This window comes from Ammospiza caudacuta, chromosome 15 (assembly GCF_027887145.1).
Source record: "Ammospiza caudacuta isolate bAmmCau1 chromosome 15, bAmmCau1.pri, whole genome shotgun sequence".
Classification (NCBI taxonomy): domain Eukaryota; kingdom Metazoa; phylum Chordata; class Aves; order Passeriformes; family Passerellidae; genus Ammospiza; species Ammospiza caudacuta.
Window position 1 is genome coordinate 10,263,187 of NC_080607.1, and position 23,478 is coordinate 10,286,664.

Consider the following 23,478-nt stretch of genomic DNA (forward strand, 5'->3'; position numbering starts at 1 on the left):
TGCGGTGGCGTGCAGAGGCGGACAGTGAGGGGTCAGCAATACCGATAACAGACACTGATAACGAGGGGTCTGCGGGACAGGGGCGCGCACCCGCTCGCCTCCTCTCACTAGGAAATGCTCTAATTGCCCATGCGGTGGTGCCTATGGGGGGGGTCTGGCGCGGCGGGACTTCAGGGGAGGCCCCGAGGACCCCATAGCCAGCGGAGCCCGAGGGCTGCGGGACCCGGCAGGGTGCTGGGCCGTCGCTGTGGGGTTATCGTGGGGAGCAGCGAAACACCTCCCCTCAGAGCAGCCCGCCCGCCATGCGGCGCTAGGGGCGGAGCCAGCGGACGGGGGCGGGATTTGTATGCAAATATAGCCGGCGGGGCGGGGAGGTGGCGCATGCGCGCTGGGCGCATGGAGCAGCACGGGTTCTTACACAATGCACCGGGCCGGGCAGCCGCGGGGAGGGGGCGGGGTCTCGCATGTAAATGAGTGCCGGGTTTTGCCGCGCTATTGGATGAGGGAGAGGAAGGGGCGGGACCGGATATGTAAAGCAGCGAGCCGGCTTAGCGCACGGTGGGGGGGCAGCGGGTCGAAGCGGTCATGTCGACGGGGCGTGGCCCGTATGCAAATCATGCCGGCTCTGGAGGCGTGGCTAGGATGCAAATACGCGCGCGGCCGCTTCCCGCCCCCTGCCAGTCAGTCCTCTCCCCGTCGCCTTAAAAGGCGCCGCGCCTGCGCAGAGCGCCGAAACCGGGACTTAGTCTGTTACACAACCGCGCTGCGCTCCCAGCGTCCCGCTCCGCCCGGCGCTCCTCTGCCCGCCGCTCCTCCCGCTCCCCCCGGCCGCCCGCGCCTCCGGCATGAGCGGGGACCAGCTGCACAACGATTCCCAGGTGAGCGCCCCGTGCCCGCCCGCGGGGCGCGCTCCCGGGGGACCCCCGCCGCGGTGCTCCCATCTCGCCGTGCCGGCCCTGGGCTGGCCGCCTCGCCACCCCCCGTAACCCCAGCGGGGGGACCGTGCCCCCTTATGGCCGCCCCCATAAGTCTGGGCAGAGCCCTGTCAGCCCCGGTGTCCCCCCGCGGTGGGATGGGGGGCGGTGGGAGCGGGGACCCGCGTGTGACCCCCGGGCTGGGCGGACAAGGGGAGGGGGCGCCTGCCGCGCTCCCCCGGCTCGCTCCCCTTTGGGGGGCTCGGGAGGGGTCCCCTCATGAGCCGTGCGGGGGCCGGGGGGGCGCTTCACCGGTTCCCCCATCACCTTCCGCATCGCGCCGGGCTTTTCCCATTTAGTATTTAATTCCCCTAAAAATGAAGGTGAGGGCGGGGGTGGGGGTCCCCCGGAGCGCCGCGGAGCCGGGCGTGCTGACGGTGTGTCCCTGTGTGCTCTCCCCGCAGATCGAGGCGGATTTCCGAGCGAACGGTGAGTGCGGCCCCGGCGCGCCCCTCGCACAGACATGGCGTCCCAGAGACTAAGTCCCGGCTCCGCGCTCACCGGCCCCATTGTTCCCATCGAGCTGCCAAAAGCGCCCCTTTCCCGCCGGGATCGGGGCCCCCCGACCCCCGCCGCCCCGAGTGGGGGCACCGCAGGCCCCCGATCCGAGCCCAGCGGCTCTGCCGGGGTCGCCTTTGGGCCCCGATTCCTCCCTGGAAAGTCGCCTTGTCGACGGTCGGGACTTAGTCTCTGCGCCATTTTCTTTTTCTCTCTCTGTGGCTTTTCTCTCCTTCTCCTCCTCCCCGAGCTGCCGCCGAGCCGCCTCTGCAGAGGCACCGGGCCGCCATCCCCGGCACCAGCCCCTTGTAACCGAGGGGAAAGCAAAGTTTTTAGCTTAAAAAAAATTTAAAATCCCAAGTCGCCTTTTTTTTTTTTTTTTTTTTTTTTTTTTTTTAATCGCAGGCTCCCTCCCCCCACTGCTCCCCGTCTCTGTTCCTTTGAGGGAATCCCTCCCTTCCCCTAAAATGAAAGGTGATTGCAACATGTTGCTCTTTAAAAGAAGCTGCTGCATCCATTTTAAGATCAGTCTTATTTTCTTACTGGCCATTTAAATTATGTGACTTTACCTTGTTAGATGGGTTTTTTTTTAATTAAAATAAAAACCTACTTTGAAAAACCCAACAGACCATAGTGTAGACAATTCCAGAAAGGTAGACAGCATCACTTTAGGGACTTTGCAACCTAACTTCATTTTGTTCAGAAACATTTACAGGAGTCCTGTAATTAAAAAAAAATAAATATACACTGATATATAATTTTTTGTATATATATATATTTATATATGAATATATATGCATATCTGTATGTATATTTATATTCATGTATGTATATACAGACATACAATTTTATCTTTTCTAATCAGCCTGTTGACTGCTAACTTTTTCTGATAATTTATTAATTTTTATAGGAAGCAAGCTGATTGCAAGCCTGTCTCATTTGATAGGTGTCAAATTGCAGGGCTTAAATAAGGTGAAAGGGAGTTGAGGGTATACAACCAACCTTTGTGTGTGTGTATTACTGTCACTGTTCGGGATGTGTGAGGAGCTCTGAGCTGTCCCCTGACTGCTGAGTTGTTAGAGGACAAAAAAGGTGGTTGAAAATATCTGCTTGACTTATAGTTACACTAATTTTTAGAATGCTTCTCTGGATGATGTCCACGTGCCTGGTTGCTTTGTAGGCTACTGCGTGTAAATATTTACAGATCTACGCTTGCGAGCACCTTTCGTTCTGTCAGTTCATTGGAATGTGATTGTGTGTGTGCAGCAGGAGCAGACAGTATCAAATACGCGCATTTTGAACTCTTCATTTCTATTCTGAATTTATAGTGGGGCTCTATGAATAATTGTTATCAGGAAAAAAGGGTGCGGTGGATTTCCCAAGAAGAACGGGTGTAACTCTTGAAGCATTTTAAATATACTTGCTTCATCTAAGGATCATCTTTATTTAAGGAAAAATACTCCCTGGTAAGCTTTAGTTATTTAGTACTGTTGTACTTAGAGGAAGTGATGTATATTTGACCTCTTGACTCCATCTTCCAGTGAACCTTTCAGAGGGATTTTTCTCCTCTATTGTGACCATGTGCTGTTTTATTCTTCTAAGAGCTTTAGTCATACAGCTCTTAAAACTCCTGTGGTTTTTATTTCTACCATGTGTTGAAGGAATTCAATACAGAAATTCAAAGTCAGACACCTTGATGGAAAAACTGAATTCCTGGTAAATCAAGCACACCCAACAAATCCATACCAGTGATTTTTGATCCTATTTAGTGGCAAAGATAAGGAATCCCAAGTGCCAGGTTTTTTTCCCCCCAGATGTTTAGAATTGGTTTGTACTTTGATTATTGTCAGGCAGCACTAAACAGTAGAGCCAAACTCTCCTTTAAGGCCTCCTGTACTTCACATTTGGGGGAAGGGAAGTTTTTCTGGGGGCTGGTACTGACTCATTCTAAGTGTTGAGTGTAGCAGCAGTAAACATTTTTGTTAGTAGAGAGTGTTTTGGGTGACTTTTGGCTAGTGTATCAGTAATAGGGCAGCTGAAGCACTTAGAAGCTTCCTGTTGTTATTAATGTTCCTATCTGGGTCAGTGGACACACTGCCTTGAGTTGTGGTCACACAAGTTGTTGCAGCTGCAGTAGGTGGGGTGGATCTGCCCATTGCAGGTCAGCACGGTGCAGCTGCTTGTAGCTGGGTCTGGTTACACACCCATTTCATTGATAGCAGGCTAGTGCTGGGTATGAGAGGGGTGCCAGCTGTAAATACGTGTTCCTGGCTATTTCTTGTCATTAAATTGCCAGATCACTCTAAGCAAGAGTGTCCTGGGCAAATTCCAACTTGAGTAATTGCATTCCATTTCAATATGCAGGTTCTCCCTCCTGTTTGGCTGTGGTGGGTATTTTTTTCACCTTAGCTGTATTTTTAGTATCCGTACGCATTGCAAAGAATTTTCCATGTTCAGTCCTAGCAGTGCCTGTTTGCAGACCATGCTGAGAGCAGTATTGTGCTGAAACAGCCAGCCTTTGCTGCAAGTAACATCCTTGCAGTCCTCAGCATTCAGAAGGGAAATGGAGTCCAAAATTGTTGTTTCCAGCTACAGCTTGGATGCTGAAAATTTCCCCACCACCACAGATTTGGATTCTACTGAGTTTTGCCTTAAGAGCTTTGTTACTCAGGTTGGATGTAACAACCTCTTACTACTGAGGGCAACGAGACTAAAAGCAATTTATCTTGACTTTGAGCTCTCCCATTGTGTTTGCAGAGTGCACTAGATAAAAATTACTTTTGTTTGCAAAATAATCAAATTGCATTGCAAAACTACTAAATTCTACTAACTGCTATTAGTGCCTTGGCTGCTCAGAACTTGTGTAAAATCCAGAAGTGCTCAGTGTGGAAATTGGGGACATCACCCCAAGCAGTGCTTTTTGCTTCCAGTTGATTTGGCCAGTAATGTTAAGATGCAATTTGAGGTCAAGTATCACTGGAGTAACCATTACAGTGTATTAACAGGAGTCAAGTGTGAATTTGTCCAGCCTCACAGAGGTGGCTTCTGCATTTCAAACATGTTAGAAGGAGGGGCTTGCTTTAACAGTGAGTGGTTTTTTGGAGAAAAAAACTGAAGCCCTTACTGCTGCAGCATCTTATCAGGAACTGGCAGGGTTTCTTTGTTGGCCCAAATGCTCATGGGGCATCTGTGTATTTATCAGGCTGGCAACACGAAGGAATGAGCAAGAGGGAAATTCAAATTAAATAACATGAGTGCTGAACCAAATGCCTTACAAGTTAAGGAATTTCAGCACGTTTTGTGTTTTGCATTAAATTCATGTTTCATGGATGACAGAGCTGTGCAATAAGAGGTGTGGGTGATTTAAATGCTAACAAACTGTAGAGCAACATAGCAGAGATCTTTAGGATTTCTCAGTGGTTGTGAAACAGTCTGTTAGAGACCAGATTTGTGCTTCCTTGCTGCTGCCTTTGCCGGCGCCTTCTGGATGGGTGAGAGTTTTTTGAAGGAGAGCAGGGCCATTCTGGCACAGGGCTGTGTGTACCTTAGCACTGCTGTTAGAGCCACTGTGCTAAACAAACTGCACGGATTTAGGAAGTGTGAAGGCACTGCCTGTGCTCTGTGTGTGTGTGACATGGCAGGGAGAAACTGTCTTTTAAGTTCCTGGGAACACGTCTCAGGAATGCTTTAAATGTCAAACCTTTGGCAAGGGATCCAAAGTACAAAAGGTAATTAATAGTATTTAGGTGCAGATTGATATCTCTGCTGAAAATTTCCTTTGCTTTTTTCTGTGATACATGGAGATGAGAACCCAGAAGAATGTAGCTTGTTCCTTCCTTGCATGGCTCCCTGCCTTCGCTCCAGACTGCAGTGCTGGTGGTGAGCCTGCATTGTGGGAAGTGCTGCCCACAGCCTCAGAACAATACTGGGGTAGTTTTAAGTCTGCAACCACTTAGATTTTTTTTTTCGTGGGTTTTTTTTTTTTTTTTTTTTTTTTTTTTTTTTTTTTTAATTTCAGAAGTATTTTACATAAGATGCCAATCTCTGCAAAATGTCTTAATTTTGTTTTTGCATTGATTTTCAATATGTTCACAGCAATCTCTCTCAGGGCTTGTTAGGATATGACAGTGTAGCTTCACTCTGGGAATTTTCAGATTGTGAAGGTGAGAGTACTCTGAAGTAAATTTATCATTCATGACGCTTCTCAGAAATGTAAATAAACATATTGTTGGTAAGCTGTTCTTCACCATCATGTGCCGCATAAGTTGGTTGCGTTTATTTTCCCCAGCAGAAGCCTCAGAAGGGCTTTGCTAAAGACCTTGGGGTCTGTTGTGTTAATTGTTCTGACACATTCAGCATTTAGGTTAAAACTTAATGGGTGTCTGGTGGGAGTGGGGAGTTGAGTGTGTTTCTGGAAGCTGCAGCCAACTTGTGTTTTAAAACTCAGCAGAATTACTTAAATGTGCTGGAAGATGTGTTTCAGGGGTTAATGGCCCGTGTGTTTCTTCCTCCTAGCAGGTTTTCTTAAGATGTTTCTCCTTTCACTCCAGTGTTAAGCACTCTCTGTTATTAATGTGTTATCAGGGCTTCTTTGTTTACTTTGTAAAACATGAAACATTTTGAACCAGGGGACCGGTGTAAAAGTGTGCTTTTTTTACATGGCTTCATGTAAATTAGACACACAGCTCATAAATGTGATCAAGCACAAATCAGATTTAATTTCATTTACAACTGTGACTTCAGATATTCGTTAGATAGTTCATTGAATTCCAACCTCCTGAGTTGCCCTGTCAGCAGAAACTGCAATAATATGTAATTATAGCAAGTACTTAACATCTCATTGACTCAAATTCCTCTGTTAATGATTTCACCAGATTCCTGTTAAAGTCATACCTGCTGAAATAGCACAAGCCACTGCCCTGTTAGAGGGAGGCTCCGGGTCAGATTCTTCCTGGTGTTGTAAATTGCTGTAGTTCTGCTAAATCAGTGGAGCACTGATAGTGTATCTGCTTTTTTGTTACTCGGCTGCAGGGATGGGCTTTAATGACACAGTGACTATTTAAGAGAAATACAGTTTAACCTAGGAAGTCATTGCAGATTTCTTTTTCCTGTGGCTTTTCAAGACGGGACAGTTTCTCTTTCAAGTCCTCTTGAGCTGGTTGTGCTGATACAGTTTCTCATATCCTTGAAGAACATTCACAAATATTTATTGGCTTATTAAATTTAATTGATTTTGTGGCTTCCAGTTTTATAGATACTGCTCCCCATTTTGTAGAAAACCTCACACTTCAACACATGGAAGCAAAATCTATTTAGTGTTATATATGCTGCTTCTGCCTGGGTTTTTGAAGGTCTGTGTCTTAGCTTTCCAAATCTGAGAGAAGATAGATGTTGAAATCAGTGTTTATTATGTTGCTGTCCTGGGACTGTCCCTTTTGACAGAGCATATGACACATTCTCCCTGCAGGACTCTCTGTTCTGAGCTCTTCAGCACTGTCAGCATTCAAAAGTGGATCATCTTTAGATTTCAGAATTTCAGGTTCCTCCTGGTCAGAGAATGAGAGAAGGATATGAGCTTGCTGTGGTTTCAGCAGCGAGTTTGCTGCTGTTCTGCTCTTCTGAAAAAAACAGTAGAAAATAAATGTAAAACCCATTTCATAGCTGCAGTAGGATTTAAAAGGAGAGCTCCTTTTAAAGTGCTCCCAGTTAGTGTTGTCCTTACTCTGCCAGTAGCTGCCTGCTCCTGCAAGTCCTCTGTGTGTGCTCTGGTGGCTCCACTGTCCATCGGAGCTTGAACACTGGAGTTACTACAGTGTGGAAGTGCTGTTCCAGGCAGAGCAGAGCAGAGAGAGCCTTTCTGCTGCAGGCTCCTGCTATTCCCTGCTCAGCTGAGCACGTTGTAGTAGTGGTTTCCCGGTGTGTATGAGACTCCAGTATTTTTAGCACAGCGTTTGTTCAAAATGTCCTGGCTGACATAAATGCTAAATAGTTCCAGTGGATTTAATGAGGTTTATAGTTGGAAATATTTTCATCTTGAATGCTTGCTTTTTAAACTACTGATCTTAGTCAACTGCTGTAATGTCTTGTGGTGTCAGAGCGAGAGTTAGGACTTTGGGAAGGTGATGGGAAAAGAAAGGGTGAAGTTAAATTTGGATTCTTGTGACCTGTATGGTGTAAGGAGGATTAAAATTTTGGTTTTGGCTTCAGAAATATGAACATACCTGCATGTTTTCAAGTGGAAATTTGGTTTCTAAATTTGACTTCTGTAGCTGCTCAGCCGACGAACAACTGAGAGCTCCAGAGCTGAGAATGAAAGTGGAGAATGTGAAGCAGTAGTCAATCTTCCTGAAATTTATTCTTTTGTAACATGTACTTAGTATCAATGATTTTCCAACTTCTTTGAGAAAAAATCAGGATTTTTAAAAAATCATTGTCTGTGTCAGCAGGAGCAGTGGCAGGAAATACATTTTTGTGCCAGTCCTTGCAACAAACAATAATCTGGGAGATCCTCCAACTGGTGGAGATCAGACTTGATGCTTTTGGATACGTAGGAGACCTTGGCAATTAGTTCTCTATTAATACTAATGATAGAGATGGAGTTCTGTAATGAGGGAAGATGAGTAGGAGAAGGACAGCAGTTCAAGTAAGAATTGCCTCACAAATTTTCTAGTGTTGTCACAGAGTTCTGGTGATGTTTCCCATCATCTCACGGCCTGTTTCTCTGCTAGAATAAAATACTCTACTGGGGAAGTTCACCTTGTTTCATGGCTGTTGCTTGAGTCTGAGCAGTTTCTCTCAGAGGTGGTTGCAGCAGTAGTTCAGTTCAGAAGAATGACTTGCACTGACAGCTGCTCTGGGCTTGGGATCTGCCTGTTCCCAACATGAAGGAGTCCCAAGGACGGGCAGCAGTGAGCATGCCTTACTCCTGTCTTGGGAGTCTTTGGAGGCAGGGGCTGGAAAATGTCTGAAGTGCTTATCTTGATGGGATGGGGGCAGTGCAGGCTCACTGGAGGCACAGCAGGAAAGTTAGTGTAGGTGCTTGTCGTTTAGCCTCAGCAGTGTCTCCTCAAGAAAAACACCCTGCATCTCCGCCTGGATATTTAAACCCCTTCCTCACCTGGAGTGCTTAAACCCCTTCCTAAGTTTGAAGATGTTGACTTCTGAAACTGAGATGATGGCAGGGTAAAGAGGGACAGCATCAGAGTGTTGGGAAATGGTTTTAATTGGAGGCTCCTGTCAGTCTCAAAGAGACAAAAGTTGCTTCCCACAGAGCTTCCGATCAGTAGAGGGTTTTATTCCTTATTGATATTTTTGACGTGAGTTTTTTTGACATTTGTTCATGTTCACAAGCTTGCCATATGCTTTGTGCAGTTGTGAGCTGTGTGGGTGTCCCTGTATGAATTTTTATCTTATACCTTCGTCAGAGAAGGAGCTTTTTAAGGAGTGTTAGCAAGACAATGGCTTTCTTCTCTGTTAGTATTGCAGAATGCTGAACCTCATGGTGTCCATCAAAAGATGAAGCTTTTCCTTCATAATTCTGCCCAGCATAGACATGTTACAGACAGATGGACATTCATGGAATTCAGCTTTGCAGCAGAGTGATTCTGCAGCTGCCTGTATCTTTCCATCACTGGAGAGAGATTGATTTCTGCCTCAGGAAAGCTTGGAGTGTACTTGTAGCCTCACTAAAATATTTTTATCAGTCTGTGTAACTCATCTTTGGCCATGTCCATTAAACTCATGTTCCATAGTGAGGATGTACTTGTGTCCTGGTTTTGGGCAGGCTGGAGTTAAGTTTCTTCCTAGTAGCTGGTGCAGTGCTGTGCTTTTGGGTTTGGTATGAGAATAGTGTTGATAACACACTGATGTTTTAGTTGTTTGGACAACTAGCTAAGTGCCTGCTAGGTCTCATCAGCTGCAGGGTACAGCTGACAGTCTCTTTCACACACACAGCATTCAGTACATAGTGCAGCTTTATTTGGGGGAGAAATACTCTTACATTCTCAATGAAGGCATAGTTCTGCTTCTTCAAGATATCCATTTTCTTCCATAATGATAGTTTTCAGTGATTTTCTAAAAATTAGACCGTGGTGGCTTTTATTCCTTATTGCTCATTTTGTAATCCCAGTCCTTGATTTGCATAGTGTTACTAATTTTTGCAGCAAGCATCCAGGACCTCAGTAGTTGAATATTTTGCTTAAAAATAAATGATAATAAGAAATTAAATATGAGATCTGGTGTTGAACATGCATAAACTGCATACAGTTTTTCTGTCTAAAACCCACTGTTTGACTGCCCTGAAATAAGTTCTACCAAATGAAATGTTGGGCTCACTCTACTACTGAGTGTATGCAGCAGGAAATTGGAAGTTGTTTTGTTTCCATCCAAATGTCTGGTCAGTTTGGTGCAGCTAGATGTGTGGCAGTGTCTAAAGGGAATAATTTTAAGAATTTTTAAGAACAGTTTTTTTAGACATTGACCAGAGATGTGGCTTCATAGTTAAAAAGTCAAGAAAATATTTCCTAGGGATGGAGCAATCCCCAAGTGCAGATAGCTTTTTAATTTTTTCCTGGCATTTGTCACATACTCTGCTCTGTTGCCTAACATAGCTTCTGACACACGAGAGCATGAACTTGTAGAGTGTTATCCAGAATATTTTTTCTTTCATTTGTCACTTCTGTACACATTTCCAATTGAACAGCATTGCAGCAGCTTTTCCTGTGCATGTAACATGGAATAGCTGACCTGTACTTTAGGGCCAGGGCAATGTACTTTAGTTGAACTTTTTATTGATGGCAATATTTTACTACTCAAGGCTTATCCTGGTATTTGAACAAGAGCCAGAATTGTCAAAACAGCTGCTCCTCTTCCTCTGAGGTTGCACTTTCTTGTTTTGCAGAAGTGGCTTATAAAGACCTTTTAGGAGAGAAGACACTTCAGTGTTTTTCCCCCATTAAACTGTAGTGTCTGTTGCAGATTTTTCACTAGCTGGAGGTAGAGTTGAGAAACATGGTGATCTTCTAAGTAAAAGGCAGAGATTTCTGGAGTTAGGGTTTGAGCACAACTTGTAAGCAGAGTTTTAGGAGGAGAAAAGCACAGGTAGTAACAGGAGACAGACCCCCTGTTCCATACAGTCTCTTTGGAGGCCTGATAACCAGGTGGGAGGCTGTCTTCCTTCCTCTGCTCTGCAGCAGATGCAGGTGGATGGAGTTTGTGCAGTCCTTTGGGAGATTAGTAGCTGATAAGTTGGCAATTCCTATTCCAGCTCCTGGTTTGGTGCAGTGCTGCCTTGTCAGCTTGTCTGGAGTGCTTGGTGCTGTGCTCAGGACATGAGGGTGAAGGGTTGAATGTGCAGAGAGACTCTTTTGAAGCTGAAGGCAGGAAGCACCAGGGAGGGACATTTTGTTACTCATGGATGCTGTGTCTGGGTTTAAGGTCATTTGTGCTGTACATTGTTATCTTGTCCTCAGGCCATATTGTTTAAATAGGCAGCACAATGGGGAAAGAGGGAGCTCTATGCTCTTCTCAGAGCTGGAGAAACCAGAACATAGTGGAGTGATTTTTTCCAGCACAGAAATAGATGTAAAGCTGTCTGGCTAGGATGGAGATTCTAGTTTTAGCATATTGTTATATGCAGGGGCTAAGGTGGGCATTTTTTTCTGTGGTGCTATGTTGTTTTACAAACACTTATGATACAGAACAAATTAGAAATGTTGTGTGGAAGGTTGTGCAATTAATGAAATCACCGGATTTGCTATAAGGAGACAGTGTGTTCCTGGTTTGTGTGCAGGGTTCTGGTATCAGGTATGTCGGTCTCTTGCACCATACAGCCACCTTGCTATGAGTGTCTCCCAACTGGGCCTGGAGCAATAGGAAGAGCAAATTATGTCTTCTCCCAGTTTGTGAATGCTGGTGAGTGTGTGAGTAAGATCAGTTTTTGGAAAGATAAAACAGCTGGGCTGGGCAGGTACTGGTTTAAACTTGCCTTAGGAAGGCACCTTACAAGTCAGACGAGCACCCTCCAGTTTAATCCAGCCTTTTGGGAAAAGGGAAGCTGGAACTCTTTGGAGATCCATGAGAAGGGGATGATTCATTGCAACACAAGCAGCATGTACAAAATGGAGGGATGGAGGAGAGCTAGTGACGTACTCTGAGGTTTGTTCTCCAGAGTTAATGACCACCAGATGGGGAATAAAAGGCAGCCTGCTTTTCTTTTGAGGGCCGGGAATGTCATTGAGGCTGTTTAAATGTGCTGTATCTGTGGTAATGCTGCTTGTGCACAGCAAACCCTTTGATGTGTGGATCAGAGTTATCTTTCCTAGCTGGTGTTTCCCCTCAACACTTGGGTTTTGGCTGAAGATGAGATTCTTGCAATGTGGTTTACAGAGCACCTCAGGGATACAGAGCAAAAGTCTTTGAGTGCTTTCTGCAGTAGAAAAAGTGAGGTGCAAGTTGTGTTCCTGTGCACAGCATAAGCAGCCAGACACCCAGGGGCAGCTGGTTCATGTGGACAGAAATGTGGTGTGAGATGAACTCATAACAACAGTGACCTTGATTCACTTCTGCAGCGTTGCCCAATCCCTCTGTAGGTGTCATCTCCATCCATCTTTGCAGTAGGCAAGCACTGGCACAAATCAGAGTCTGAATGTCAGTGCTGTTAACTCTGATGCTCACAAGTTGTCATCCTAGACGTGTGTAGGTGTTTGGGTTACTTTGTCTTGCTCCATCAGATGGGACATCTCTCCAGCTGCCCAGGATACCTTTGGACATGAATGTGGAAAACATTTGCATTTTTCAAGAGCCTTTTACACTTTTGCAATCTCCTCTCCTCCTGCCTTCTTCCTACTCCAAAACCTGGAAGACTGTCAGAGGAGCCATCATCTTGTCTGAGTCATGTTATCATAGCTGTGTATGTCACCTGCCCTTCATTAGGGAGCATAAGCAGGCTGTCCTTGAAATACCTGTTTTTATCAGTAAATAGAGTCTTCTAATTTAAAATATGCTGCTCTCTGGATTTTGGTAGCTGTCATAAACAGCGTCTTTCTTTTATCATCCAGTGGGCTTATTCAGCATCACCTGTGTCTAAAGGAAGCTGCTTCCTGGGTTTTAGGATGTTGTAATCATACAGATATAAAAAGTACAGCTTGGCAGCTTTAGTTGTCAGCATGAGGTCTTGGGAGAGCCCAGCACAGTGTAGTTTTATTTTCCCCAGTCTATAGCTTGTCTTGCAGTAGATGGAGGCTGCAGCTGGCAATAAGGTGAAGGCTATCCCAGTAATTTAATTCTTAAATTGAATCCTGGGCAAAAGGCAGAAGCAGTTGAACTGGCAAGTGCATCATTTTCTTGTTTCAGAAGTGAAGGTGTAAAGCTGTTGTTCTGGAAGCACTGCTTTCTGTCTAACACATTTTCCCCTTCCTTCCTGTCCTGCCCTGTTGTTGTGACTTCTGTCCACTGATGCAGAATCGTCAGTTTATGGTTTTGTTCCACATCACTGTCAAAACATGAGCTTGTCTGTGCACAGCAAAACATGAATTTACATTTGAACCATAGCCTGAGTTAAAACTCTCCTTCCCTGTGTTTGAATGGGCCTCTCCTGCAGCACTCATCCTGGGCAATATTTGCCTCCTTCAAGAATCTGATCGATTTTCCTTCAAAGCTGCCCGTGTTGTCTTTGCACACCAGCTGAATCTGGTCTGGGTGCACTTCAGCAAGCTGGGTACATGGCTGCTGACAGCAGGGATGGAGAGTTCAGCAGGGGCACTGCATGTCCCAGGAGCCAGTCTGTGCCTGGGCTGTGCCCATGCTGCTCAGTGTGCTTGGTGAGAATGTGAAACGATGCTGACACCACGGCCACGTTTCTGAGGGATCAGAGCTTTGCTAAGTCTTTGTGTGCTGAAGTTAGGGTGTATTTTTAAATGGTTTCCTTTGTAGGGAATGAGCTGTGGAGCATTGTTTTGTGAAAGAAGGCCCCTGTAGCTGTATTTCACAATAGCATGAAACAGTGTTCAAAACAGATGTGAGCTTCGTTTATTAAGGGCAGAATTAGTTTGGTTTTAATTTAAGTTTTTGTTGTTTTTCTCCCTTTTTTTAAATACCCCATCCATTCACCCTGGAACAGGAGCCTCATGGTCAGATTCTAATTCAGAGTAAGAAGACTTGAATTCCAAATGAAATTTGTTAATGTGATTTTTTTTTTTTCTAAGATAAATTTTTATATTGTCTTTTTGTGTTTATTAACATTTTAATTTCAGCAGGGTTTTAGAATTAGCCTTTGGCAATTACCTCCATAGGTAACCAGAGTCAAACATGGCCTGACTTTGTTTTTCCCCGGTACTAAGAAAAGTATTCAAAAATTATTGTAGTACATGAACTACAAACAAGTATAATGGTAATTTTTATCATAGTAGCTCCAGAGGCCAGACAAGTAAGTTTTCAAGTGATTTTCTGTTCAGGAAAGATAAAGTGTTCAGAAGGGCTTCCTTCTAAGCATCCATGGAGTGTTTGAAGGTTCAAGAATTAATGCAGATTTGTCATTTCTAGGTTTGTGACAGGTCTGTTATATCCAGGTCTGAAGGTGGTGTCATTTGGTCAGCAAGTGTCAGGGACACTTGTTCAGTTCCTCATTCTGTAAGCTCAGGCTCTTTTTTAAATCTTTCCTGTCTCTTCCCCATCACTGCAGGTATTCTTACAGTGTGTATATAGTACTAGGTGGTGTGTTCAGCACTTTGCCAGCTACAGGTATGTGATTTCCCAGATCCTGTCATCTGAATGAGTTTAGTTACATTCAGATCAAATTACCTGGGGAGAGTGGCACTCCAAAAAGGCACAGACTTATGTTGTCAGGCATCTTTGAACACCAAGAGTCAGAAGATGTTCCTTTCCTTCCCTGTAGGTCACTGCAGTTTTCCCTTGCTCTTAATCCACCCAGAATTACCCTTGTACATCAGATGTGCACGTAGTTCATAAAACACTTTGTTATGGAACAAATGCTGGGCATGACCTTAACTGTGCTTTTCATAGTAGCAAAGTTAGAATTTTTTTTGTTTGTTTTTTTAGCATATCATGTTTGGTATTAGCAAATTACCTCCTTGTTTTACTTGCCTGTGCTTATGGCTTTCACTTAAAAAGGAAAATTGCAGTTTCTCTATCAGGGTAGCTGTCTTGCTGTGAAGTGCAACAGGATTCCACTACTTGTCACAGTGACTGCAGTGACAGAAAGTGTCTTGGTTTATATTTTGATCTCAAGTAACTCATACTCCAAAGTCTTGTTGTGAAAAACTAGTGCTGAACTGTTTCTCTGGTTGTATATCCTTTCTTGAGCAGAGACTGCTGCACTGCTTTACCTCCTGCTTAGGAATCAGGTTGAACTTACATTGTATCCAACAAATTTGGGGTATTTAGTACAACATCAGGAGAAGAAAAGTATTCCTGTTACAAGCTGTTACTTAATTCTCAGTTTTATTGAACACTTTTCTTCAGGAGTGTGTTGATCTGTTGGAGCAGCTGCTTAGTTTTGAGAGTGGCCTGTGAAATTAAGTATCTCATGTTGTTTGCTAATTTTCAGAATAGGTTGGTCACAATTATTCTTCCTTCTGGTATTAGGGCTACTTGTCATGCAGCTTTCCCCACTTATGGGCCCTGTTTAGTATTACACAGCCCATTAATGAAAGCAGAAGGCTCCAGGCTTTCACTGCTGGAGCCTTTTTACATCTGAGAGGATCAAGTAAAAGGTGATCACAGGTCGCAGTTGTGACCACAGGAAAATGAGCAAATTTTCCCTGGTCTGCTGGAGACTGGAGTTCAGGAAATAAGATAATTGCTAGTTCAAAAATAATGTGGTACACTTTTAAACTTGCAGAATAATGTCACTGAAATGCTTGGAAACTCAGATTAAATGTATTTGGATGTTGCAGTTTCAGAGACTGCTGGGGCTGCTGTGCACTCCTGGGTAAAGCTGAACCTGCTCAGAGGAGAGTGAGCCTGGCTCTGCTGCATACCTGCATAGTGCTCTCACTCCCACATGTGGTTTTGTCTAGCAAAGGCTTGAAATATTTGGGAGATCAGGACAGGAGGAAATGGTGCAGCTGCTGCTCTGGGCTCTGTGTGAGAGCAAACTGCTAAATCAGCTGGAGTGGCTGCAGCTTCCATGCTGGTATTAGTCATTCATGTAAAATTGATAATAAATTTTAATAGATGTATTGATTCCATTTTGACTCTAGTAAAAATTATCATAACTTCAAAAAATTGTCTCAACATATATAAAACTGGCAGCCAAGAAATTTCAAAATATTTCTTAGCATTAGAGCTGAATCATTCAGGAATAAATTATGAGATTGTAAATAGTCTTAGATGTTCATCTTGTTTCCTTTGCCTATTTCTGCTGTAAAATAATCAAGTGGAAATAAATATTTCCTAATGGATTGGAATACCCCTGAAAATAAGATTTATAACTTGGGTTTCTCACTTTAGGTTATATTAAAGAGAAATAACAGAGCCTTGAATCTTTATGGTCGCTTCTGTACTGCTCATAGCTTTTCAAGCATGTTTCTACCCCTCTCACCAGTGAACATTTTAAAAATATCAGGTTCCATGTTCAGAATACTGGAAAGCAGAGAATGTGATTATGTTGCAGTAGCTGTAAAGCAGAAGCTCTGATATGATGGGAGCACTTGGGGTTTGAAGTGTAGTGATAAATGAACTTTTGATGACACTCTGCACCTGCAACCTATTTCCTTTGGTTTAAACAGCTCATTTAGTGACTGTGGTAGTGGAGGGCATTTGAAAGCTCAAAAGAAAAAGCTGTTTCTACAACTTGTTATTTCTGTCTAGGTAAAGAAAGGACTACTCTTAAAATTGAGGCACAAGGTAACCAGAATTGATTCAACTCAGTTTTTGAGGACTATGCTTCCTTTCTTTTCGATGAGAAACAAATTACATAAATATTTCCTCCCCTTCATGTCTTATTCAAAGCAGATTTGAGATTTTCATGGGGTGGAATCTGAAAATGTAGACTGTGTATTCCATGAAGAGATGCCAGCTATTAGTTTTTTAAAAATGAAAAGGAAAAAAAACCTAGCAAACAAAACACAACCAAAAAAAAAAAAAAAAACCTCAGCAAACTGATAATACATTGCATGGAGTTTTTTAATTGAAGAAGCTAGGAGTGTACCATGCATAATAATGTAGCCACAGCCTTTTATCCTGTGTCAATAGGTTATGCTTTATATTCAGGTATTTGTAATGGTGTGATGTAACAGTTGTCAACTAGTGAGATTTGGCCTGGATTTAACATAATAAACAGATTACAGCTGCATGAAGAGATTAAAATCAGTGGCTTAAAGTAACATTTTGTAAATTGAAGACTTCCAGTGGAATTTAGTGCAGCTACTTATTAAAATATTGCAGTCATAGTCTTACTTTAAAACTACCATGTCCTACACTGCTCTGCTGATCCTTCCTTCTGCCCCTCTTTCCCTTCCTTCAGAAGACTCCAGAGTACAGAAGTGTAGAAATCTCAAGTGTCATTAAACATTTACGTTGTGTTTACTTTCTTGTGTGTTTTAGCTGGAATCAGATTTCTTCTTGTATGCTAATTGTGGTAAGATCCCCTTAAGGCAGGGGAATTGCATTCCCTCCCTTGACTTGAGAATGGGACTTGTGGCAAGGCTGATTCTGATAAAATGCTTCTAGACACTGCTGGAATTGGCCTCTTGTGGGTGAGGGATCAATTAACTCACCCACAATGGGGACAGAGGTGAAATCGGGCAGTATCCATCCAGTGCAGCCCTACACTTTAAAGGAATCACTGTAAATACAAGGGGAAAAAAAGACCCGACCAAAAAAATCCTGTCTGGGATCATTGTGGGAGTTGCTCCTACAGTGAGGAACCAGCTCAAGTGTAATAAAAATAAGTTCTCAGTCTTCTGAAACAAACTTAATTCTAAGACTTTGGCTGTGCTACCCCCCATCAGTTCAGCTTAATGGGAATGATATTAAACAAATAGGAGAATAATCTGTCTCTGGTGCATAAAGCAGTGGTATTGCTTGGTAGATTTAAAGCTTCTACCAGCCACTTTTTTTGTCTTGTGTATTCAGTTTGCACTCTGAAACCAAGCATTGCAGAGGCTTGTTCCCAAGGGTGCTGCCTCCCTACAGCAAGCAGGAGCCCAGCACTGGCCAAAGCCACACCGAGCTGTCAGGGCATGGCTAATAAAAGGCTTTGAGCAAATGCCATTAGAGCCTCTCCCTGAGGACGCTGAGCATGTACCACTCCCATGAGTATAAACTGTGTGATCCTGGCTGCTCACACAGCCTGGCCATCCACTGCTGCAGGAGAGGCAGTTCAATGCAGCTTGCTTGTTTTTTTCCCCCTGATCTGTTGAATTTTTCCTTGGGGGGAGCCCTTGTTCTGGATTAAACCCAGGACAGTCAAACAGACCACAGCCCTGTCCTTGTGTGGTGTTGGTGTGAACACAGACTCTGTGTGAGCTCATCACTCTTGTGCTAAGGAGGTGTCAGGATTTCAGGTAGTTTTTACTAAAAACTTATTTTCCATGAATCCAACTACAGCAGTGATTTACACAGCCGGCAAGAGGAAATGTTTTTCTAGTTGACATCATTGCAGGGTGATTACTCCTGACAACACAGCAGGTTTCTTGTAATCTACTACAGTTTCTAAACTTCACCCCAAAATAATATCAACCTATTTTTAAAATACAGGTTGATACATAGGCTGAAGTCTCTATTATCATGTGGAAGGACTAGGATTTGTCGTTGTTTGCCCCTGTTTTCTCCTGGCTCACCTTTAAGTTTGCATGCAGTAATCAGCCTTTCCCTTTGCATCACAAATTGTGCTGTTTGCACCTTTCCAGGCTAATGATGGTGTAAAGAGCATTTGGAGGGGTATAAAGAGCATTTGGAGGCGGAAGGAGCTGGTGCTGGGGGCACTGACTCAGTGTGCGGATGCTGTTCAGAACACGAAGTTCTCTTGTCTGCAGTGCGAAGTTGTGACAGATTGCGCCAAAAGATTCTCTTTGCTCTTGACCCAGTCTGTTGAAGTAGCTCTCAGAGCTGTTCCTGGGGCAATTCTTTGCTAAAATTCTCCCAAAGGTGATCCAGCTCTCACCTACCTGTGTTTGCAGTGAGGCAGCAGCAATGTCACTGCATGCTGTGCTGGTGGTCTGGGCATGGTGCTTGTGCTGCAGCTGAGCCCTGGCTCAGGTTCTTCAGCTTGGAAGCAGCCCAAGAGTTAAAGTTCCTCTGGTGTATGTGCACTTGGTGTTTCAGTCCACCTGGCTTAGCACATCCCTCCTGAGAAGGGACTGATGTTGTCCCCAAAATTCTGCAGGCAAAATGGTTTGCCAAGAGCTCTTAAAAGAAAAAATTCCTGCAAACCAGAAAAATAAGGGTTAATGAAAAAAGGGGTTTGCTTTAGATAATGAAGTAAGGAATAGGTTATCTCCTGCAGTCCCTGATAGCTCCGAAGTCTAAACAGGGCTGTAAATGTTGGGATTGCCCTGTTTGCTCACCTTCTGCCCTGGCTCTCCAGAGGTGTGTGCTCCTGCTTCTTCCTCCTCAGCCACTCTGGGTGACCCTGGCAGTTCCCTTTGTCTCTGTCTCTGCACACACATCCCTCGGTGTGGTGGGTACATCCTCCCTTTGTCTCTTCACGAGAGAAGATTTTGTGTGACAGCACCGCGTGACAGTTGGTGCGCTGAGCTGTGGATCCGTGCTAAAGGTTGGCTTCTTTCTGACTGAAAATAGGATTAGTCCCCCTTGCATTATCTATTTGAATGCCCTGAAATTTTACCTTCTTTCATAATTTTAAGCTAGTTTTACAGCCCTGGGTGCCAGACTGGTTGGCGAACACTTGTCCAGGCTTTCCTGGCGAGTCTGTCTGTCCTGCCGTGCCGGTTATGTTGGCTGTGTTTTGCGCAATAGGGAAGAAGTGGGGGAGAATTTGGAAAAGCCTGAGATTAGATGGTGTAGTAAAAGTTTTCAGTATTAGTAGACCTGAAATCCACCAGGAACCTGCTTTTATCAACTGCTTTTTCCCCCTCCTGTCGATTTGTAACAGCTGCTTGTGCTTAGCCACAGTCACTTTATGTACCTGTAAGTCCTTCAGGATTCCAGTCTTGTATATTTGTGTATTAGCAAATGGGGATGCAGATGGAATTACAATATGTGTAAGGCTTTTGAAACCTCAGAGGTAACTATGATTAAACTTGTTTCCCCCAGATCTGCTTGTGCTCTTTAGATCCCACTCTCTGCCTCATCCCAGCCTCCTGATGTGCAGGAGTGTGGGCTATGGCTGTTAAGTGTGTCTTACTTTTGCTTCTTTTTAAAAAATGGACATGCAGTGCAGAACTTTGTTTATTCATGTGGTTGTAGACTCATAAAGCAGTAGGAAAAAATTGCTGAAACCATTTCTACTCCAGTTCTGAATGGAGGAGGCAATGGAAAATAAGTATTTGCACTCATAAGAGTGTAGCCTTATAAGAATAAATATCACTAGGGACAAGAATGGGTTTGCTTTTGGTTCCTTAGGAGACTACTCTGGACTCTACTCTCTTCATGCCAGCACAGCAGCATTTTAAGCTGCTCACTGGCACTGGTCATTCCCTGAAGTTTTAATTTGCTGTTCTGTTTTATTCTGCTTTGTTAGTGGAAACATACTAATGGGTTTCAGTCTCTGACTCTTACATATACAATTACAGGAGAATGTTTTACATCTTGGGAATCCCTGGAAACACATGTTTCTGTTCACATGGAACTTTTTTGGTTTTGAATGCAAATAATGGATTGAAACTTCATTGTTGCCTCTCGGTCGGGAGCCCTTTGGCATGTGTAAGAAGCAGCTATTAATTTAGCCTTTCTGTACTGATCAAACATGTATTTTCATGCTTTATAAGGCTTCCTTGGACTTGTTCTTTGTGTAATGTTGTCTACTGCAATTTTACTGCAGCGATTTTATGCATTTGTTACTACAACTAAGATCTGCTGTGGAACAGGCACATCTGAACGTGCCACCTCTTTGGGAAGAGGCCATGTAAAAGGTGCTGACAAGTCATTAAACTTGCTGCTTCTGCCTACACCAGTAGTTGTTTTGTTGCAGGATGCCTGTAGTGTAGCAGTTTCTTAAGGTCAGCATCCCTGTATGCCACACAGCTATCTCAATTAAGCATTAATTACCCACAGAGTATTAGCTATTTCCCCAGCAGGTGAAAAAGTGAGGTGCACAAAAAATAAGCAATTAATCCAGTGTGGCTGAAAAATAATTTCAAGAAGGGATCAAGACATGTGCACTAAGAGTGTCTGTCCTCTTTCTGAAGAGGCTCTTAAAACACATCTTGCTTTGCCTCCTGAGCCTCTGCAGTCTGTGTGAGATTGATGAAATGCCAGCAGTGACATTTGCTTCAGGTTAACTTCATCTCCCTGAGGCTCCAGTCACACAAGGTAGGAGTGATCAGTCAGGTTTTTTTCTGGCATCCTTAACATCTCCCTGATCAACTTTTAATGTTTGGGGTATGGACAAGTTACACACCAGCCTGTCCTGTCCTGTGGCCACCATGTGCTGTCCCTGTCAGCAAGGCTGGCATGTTGTTTTACCTCTCTTCCTTGGATTAAAGTTGTCCTGAGCTTTCAGGGGAGCAAAAGGTGCATTGATTTCATTTTGCAAACTTCATGTTTTAAACAAACTATGTGATAATCTTGCTTGCATACTAAAACTGGAGCTTAGGGGAACATCTTGAGAAGTTGGTGGAGCTGTTCTAAAGGACTGAGATTGGCTGGACACAATTCTCTGTATTCTCCTGTGAAGATTCATCACCAAGTCATTCAGTTGGGTTCTTCTTTTCCCTCTATTCAGAAGCAAGGAGTACTGCCTTCAAATGACAAGATTAATGAAGAATGCAGTGTCTAAGGGGTCTGTCTTGTTCTCAAGCCAAGTTTCCCAGACCAGTCCTTTTAAGGAAAAAGACATAATATCTGTCTGGCCCTGGAGTATCTTTTGCCTCAAGTAACTGCTGAAGTGTGGAGAGGGGTTGTGAGATCATTGGTTTTACTGTGTTTCTATCAAAAGTATTCAGCTTTCAAGCTTTGGCAGAATTGGGTACAATGTGGTGTGGTCAGTTCTGGCTTAGCTCAAAACAGGTTTTGTCTCAGAGTAAATATAGTCTGGGAAATGAATAGACTCAAATCTATTCAGTTGTGCTATATTCCTTCATGTGAGGCCTTAGAAAAAGGAAGAATGCTCTCTGGAGGAGTTTTACTTTTTGTAATAAAGTTCCTGCCCTAGAAAGGAAAAACTATTGGGTTGTTCTGCTGTACTTCTCCAGGCTCCCTTTTTGAGTTTTCATAACTTCATTCTTACATTTTTTCTAAGATTGGAAAATGAATGACTGCAGTAAAGAGCTGCATTGTGTATTCCACTTGTGCTTAGTCACAGTTAGTTTAGCTATTTTGCAGTAAATACACTATACTATAAAACTCAGATTTTGTCTGGTTTATGGAGAGAAACAGTGCAGTGTTAAATTGCCAGCATCCCTCAACTGCTGCACCTGACCCAGTGAGGCACCTGAAGTGAAATAAGCTTGTGATAGCACAGTAACTTATTTCATTTAAATTTGATTTCAAGGAGGGTTTTAAGGATTTGTATTTCTTTAGCAGTGTAGATTGTGGAGGTATCTTTATAAACACTGGTAAAAGATTTTATGTCAAGTTGCTTTTGGAATGGGTATCTTTGCCATTAAGTATGGTGTTATGAAATGAGGAAGCAGAAGCCAGTCAGTCTTGCTTCATTATCATTGTAGTTTCTTTCCTTTTTTGACTGAAAACCCAGATCCTACTTCTGCTATTGAATTTCAGGCTTAGGTTATGGGAGACTGAAGTGGTGGTTTCACTGTTTCAGTCACTCTCATTTCAGTGTTCCAAATGTTTTGCAGTGAGTTATTGCAGAAATAAACCAGCACAGCAAACAGACCTGCAATACTTTCTCAGGGTAAATGTTTTATGTGGATTCTGCAGTTGTGTAAATAGGGCCAGTAAGTGACATATCCAGTTTCACTTGGGAAGTTTATTTTAGATTATGGTTTTCTACTCCAGTGTATCATCCATAATACCATCATCTCTCTGAACAATGCCTTCTGGGTATGATTTTCTGCTCTTGACACGTGTAGCTGTGTAGAGAGGTTTTCCAGTTTCTGTATCTTTCATATGTGCACTTTGGTTTCCTTTGTCTGCCTTGCTTTATTGGCAAAGGTGTTGTCACCCATACCTAGCTGCAGTTCTGTTTTCTCTCTTCTCTTTTTCCTGGGCTACAGCAGTGTCAATCCATTTAAATAAATTCCAGAAGTGCTATTTAATTGATTACTGGAACACCATGACCATAATGTGACTTCCTCTAACTGTAACACAAATATTTTAGAAAAGTTTAGACCTCTTCCAGATTATTCAGGTGGGATTATTGTATGTGAGTTTTTAAATTTTTAAATCCAAACACATAAAGTCAGAGATTACTTGTCCAGAGTTAAAACCTGTTCAAGAGTGATGGTCCCTGTGCCTCAGACCATGTCATGTTTGCCTTATGGTGGTTTTTCTGAGCCACACAAGGCTTGCAAATAGGATTTTTTAATTCTGCACCATCTTTGCTTTCTCAGGCAAGATTTATAAATTGACCAGCACCTCAGAGAGTGACCTTTACACGTGGGATTGCATTGCCTGTTTAGGTAATGTACTATAACCCTGTCACTATCTGTGTGAAAGATCTTGGATAATGACTGAATGTTACACTCTCTGCTGCCTGGTGTCTGTGTATTGTAAAAGTTAGTGCAACACTAGACCATTCTGGCCAGATTCCAAGGGCAAAAGTATGTGTTCTGTGCCAGGAATATGAATAATATTTTAGACACCTTGGACTACATTCACACGTTTGGGCACTCATAACCCTCCCTGGCATTATTTCATAAATTAAACTGCAGTAATTTTAATAGTAGTCCTTATATACAAA

The 23,478-nt window shown here is 43.5% G+C and overlaps 1 protein-coding gene across 1 annotated transcript in view; it reads left to right on the forward strand.

Annotated features, from left to right (window-relative positions):
* The first annotated feature begins 668 nt into the window (after positions 1 to 668).
* TOP1 (DNA topoisomerase I) overlaps positions 669 to 23,478 on the forward strand; it is a 65,204-nt gene continuing 42,394 nt past the window's right edge. The window contains exons 1-2 of the mRNA XM_058814428.1: positions 669 to 878; positions 1,379 to 1,403. Of these exons, the coding sequence (XP_058670411.1) occupies positions 846 to 878; positions 1,379 to 1,403 (58 nt within the window). The 5' untranslated portion in view covers positions 669 to 845. The remainder of the gene's footprint in view (positions 879 to 1,378; positions 1,404 to 23,478) is intronic.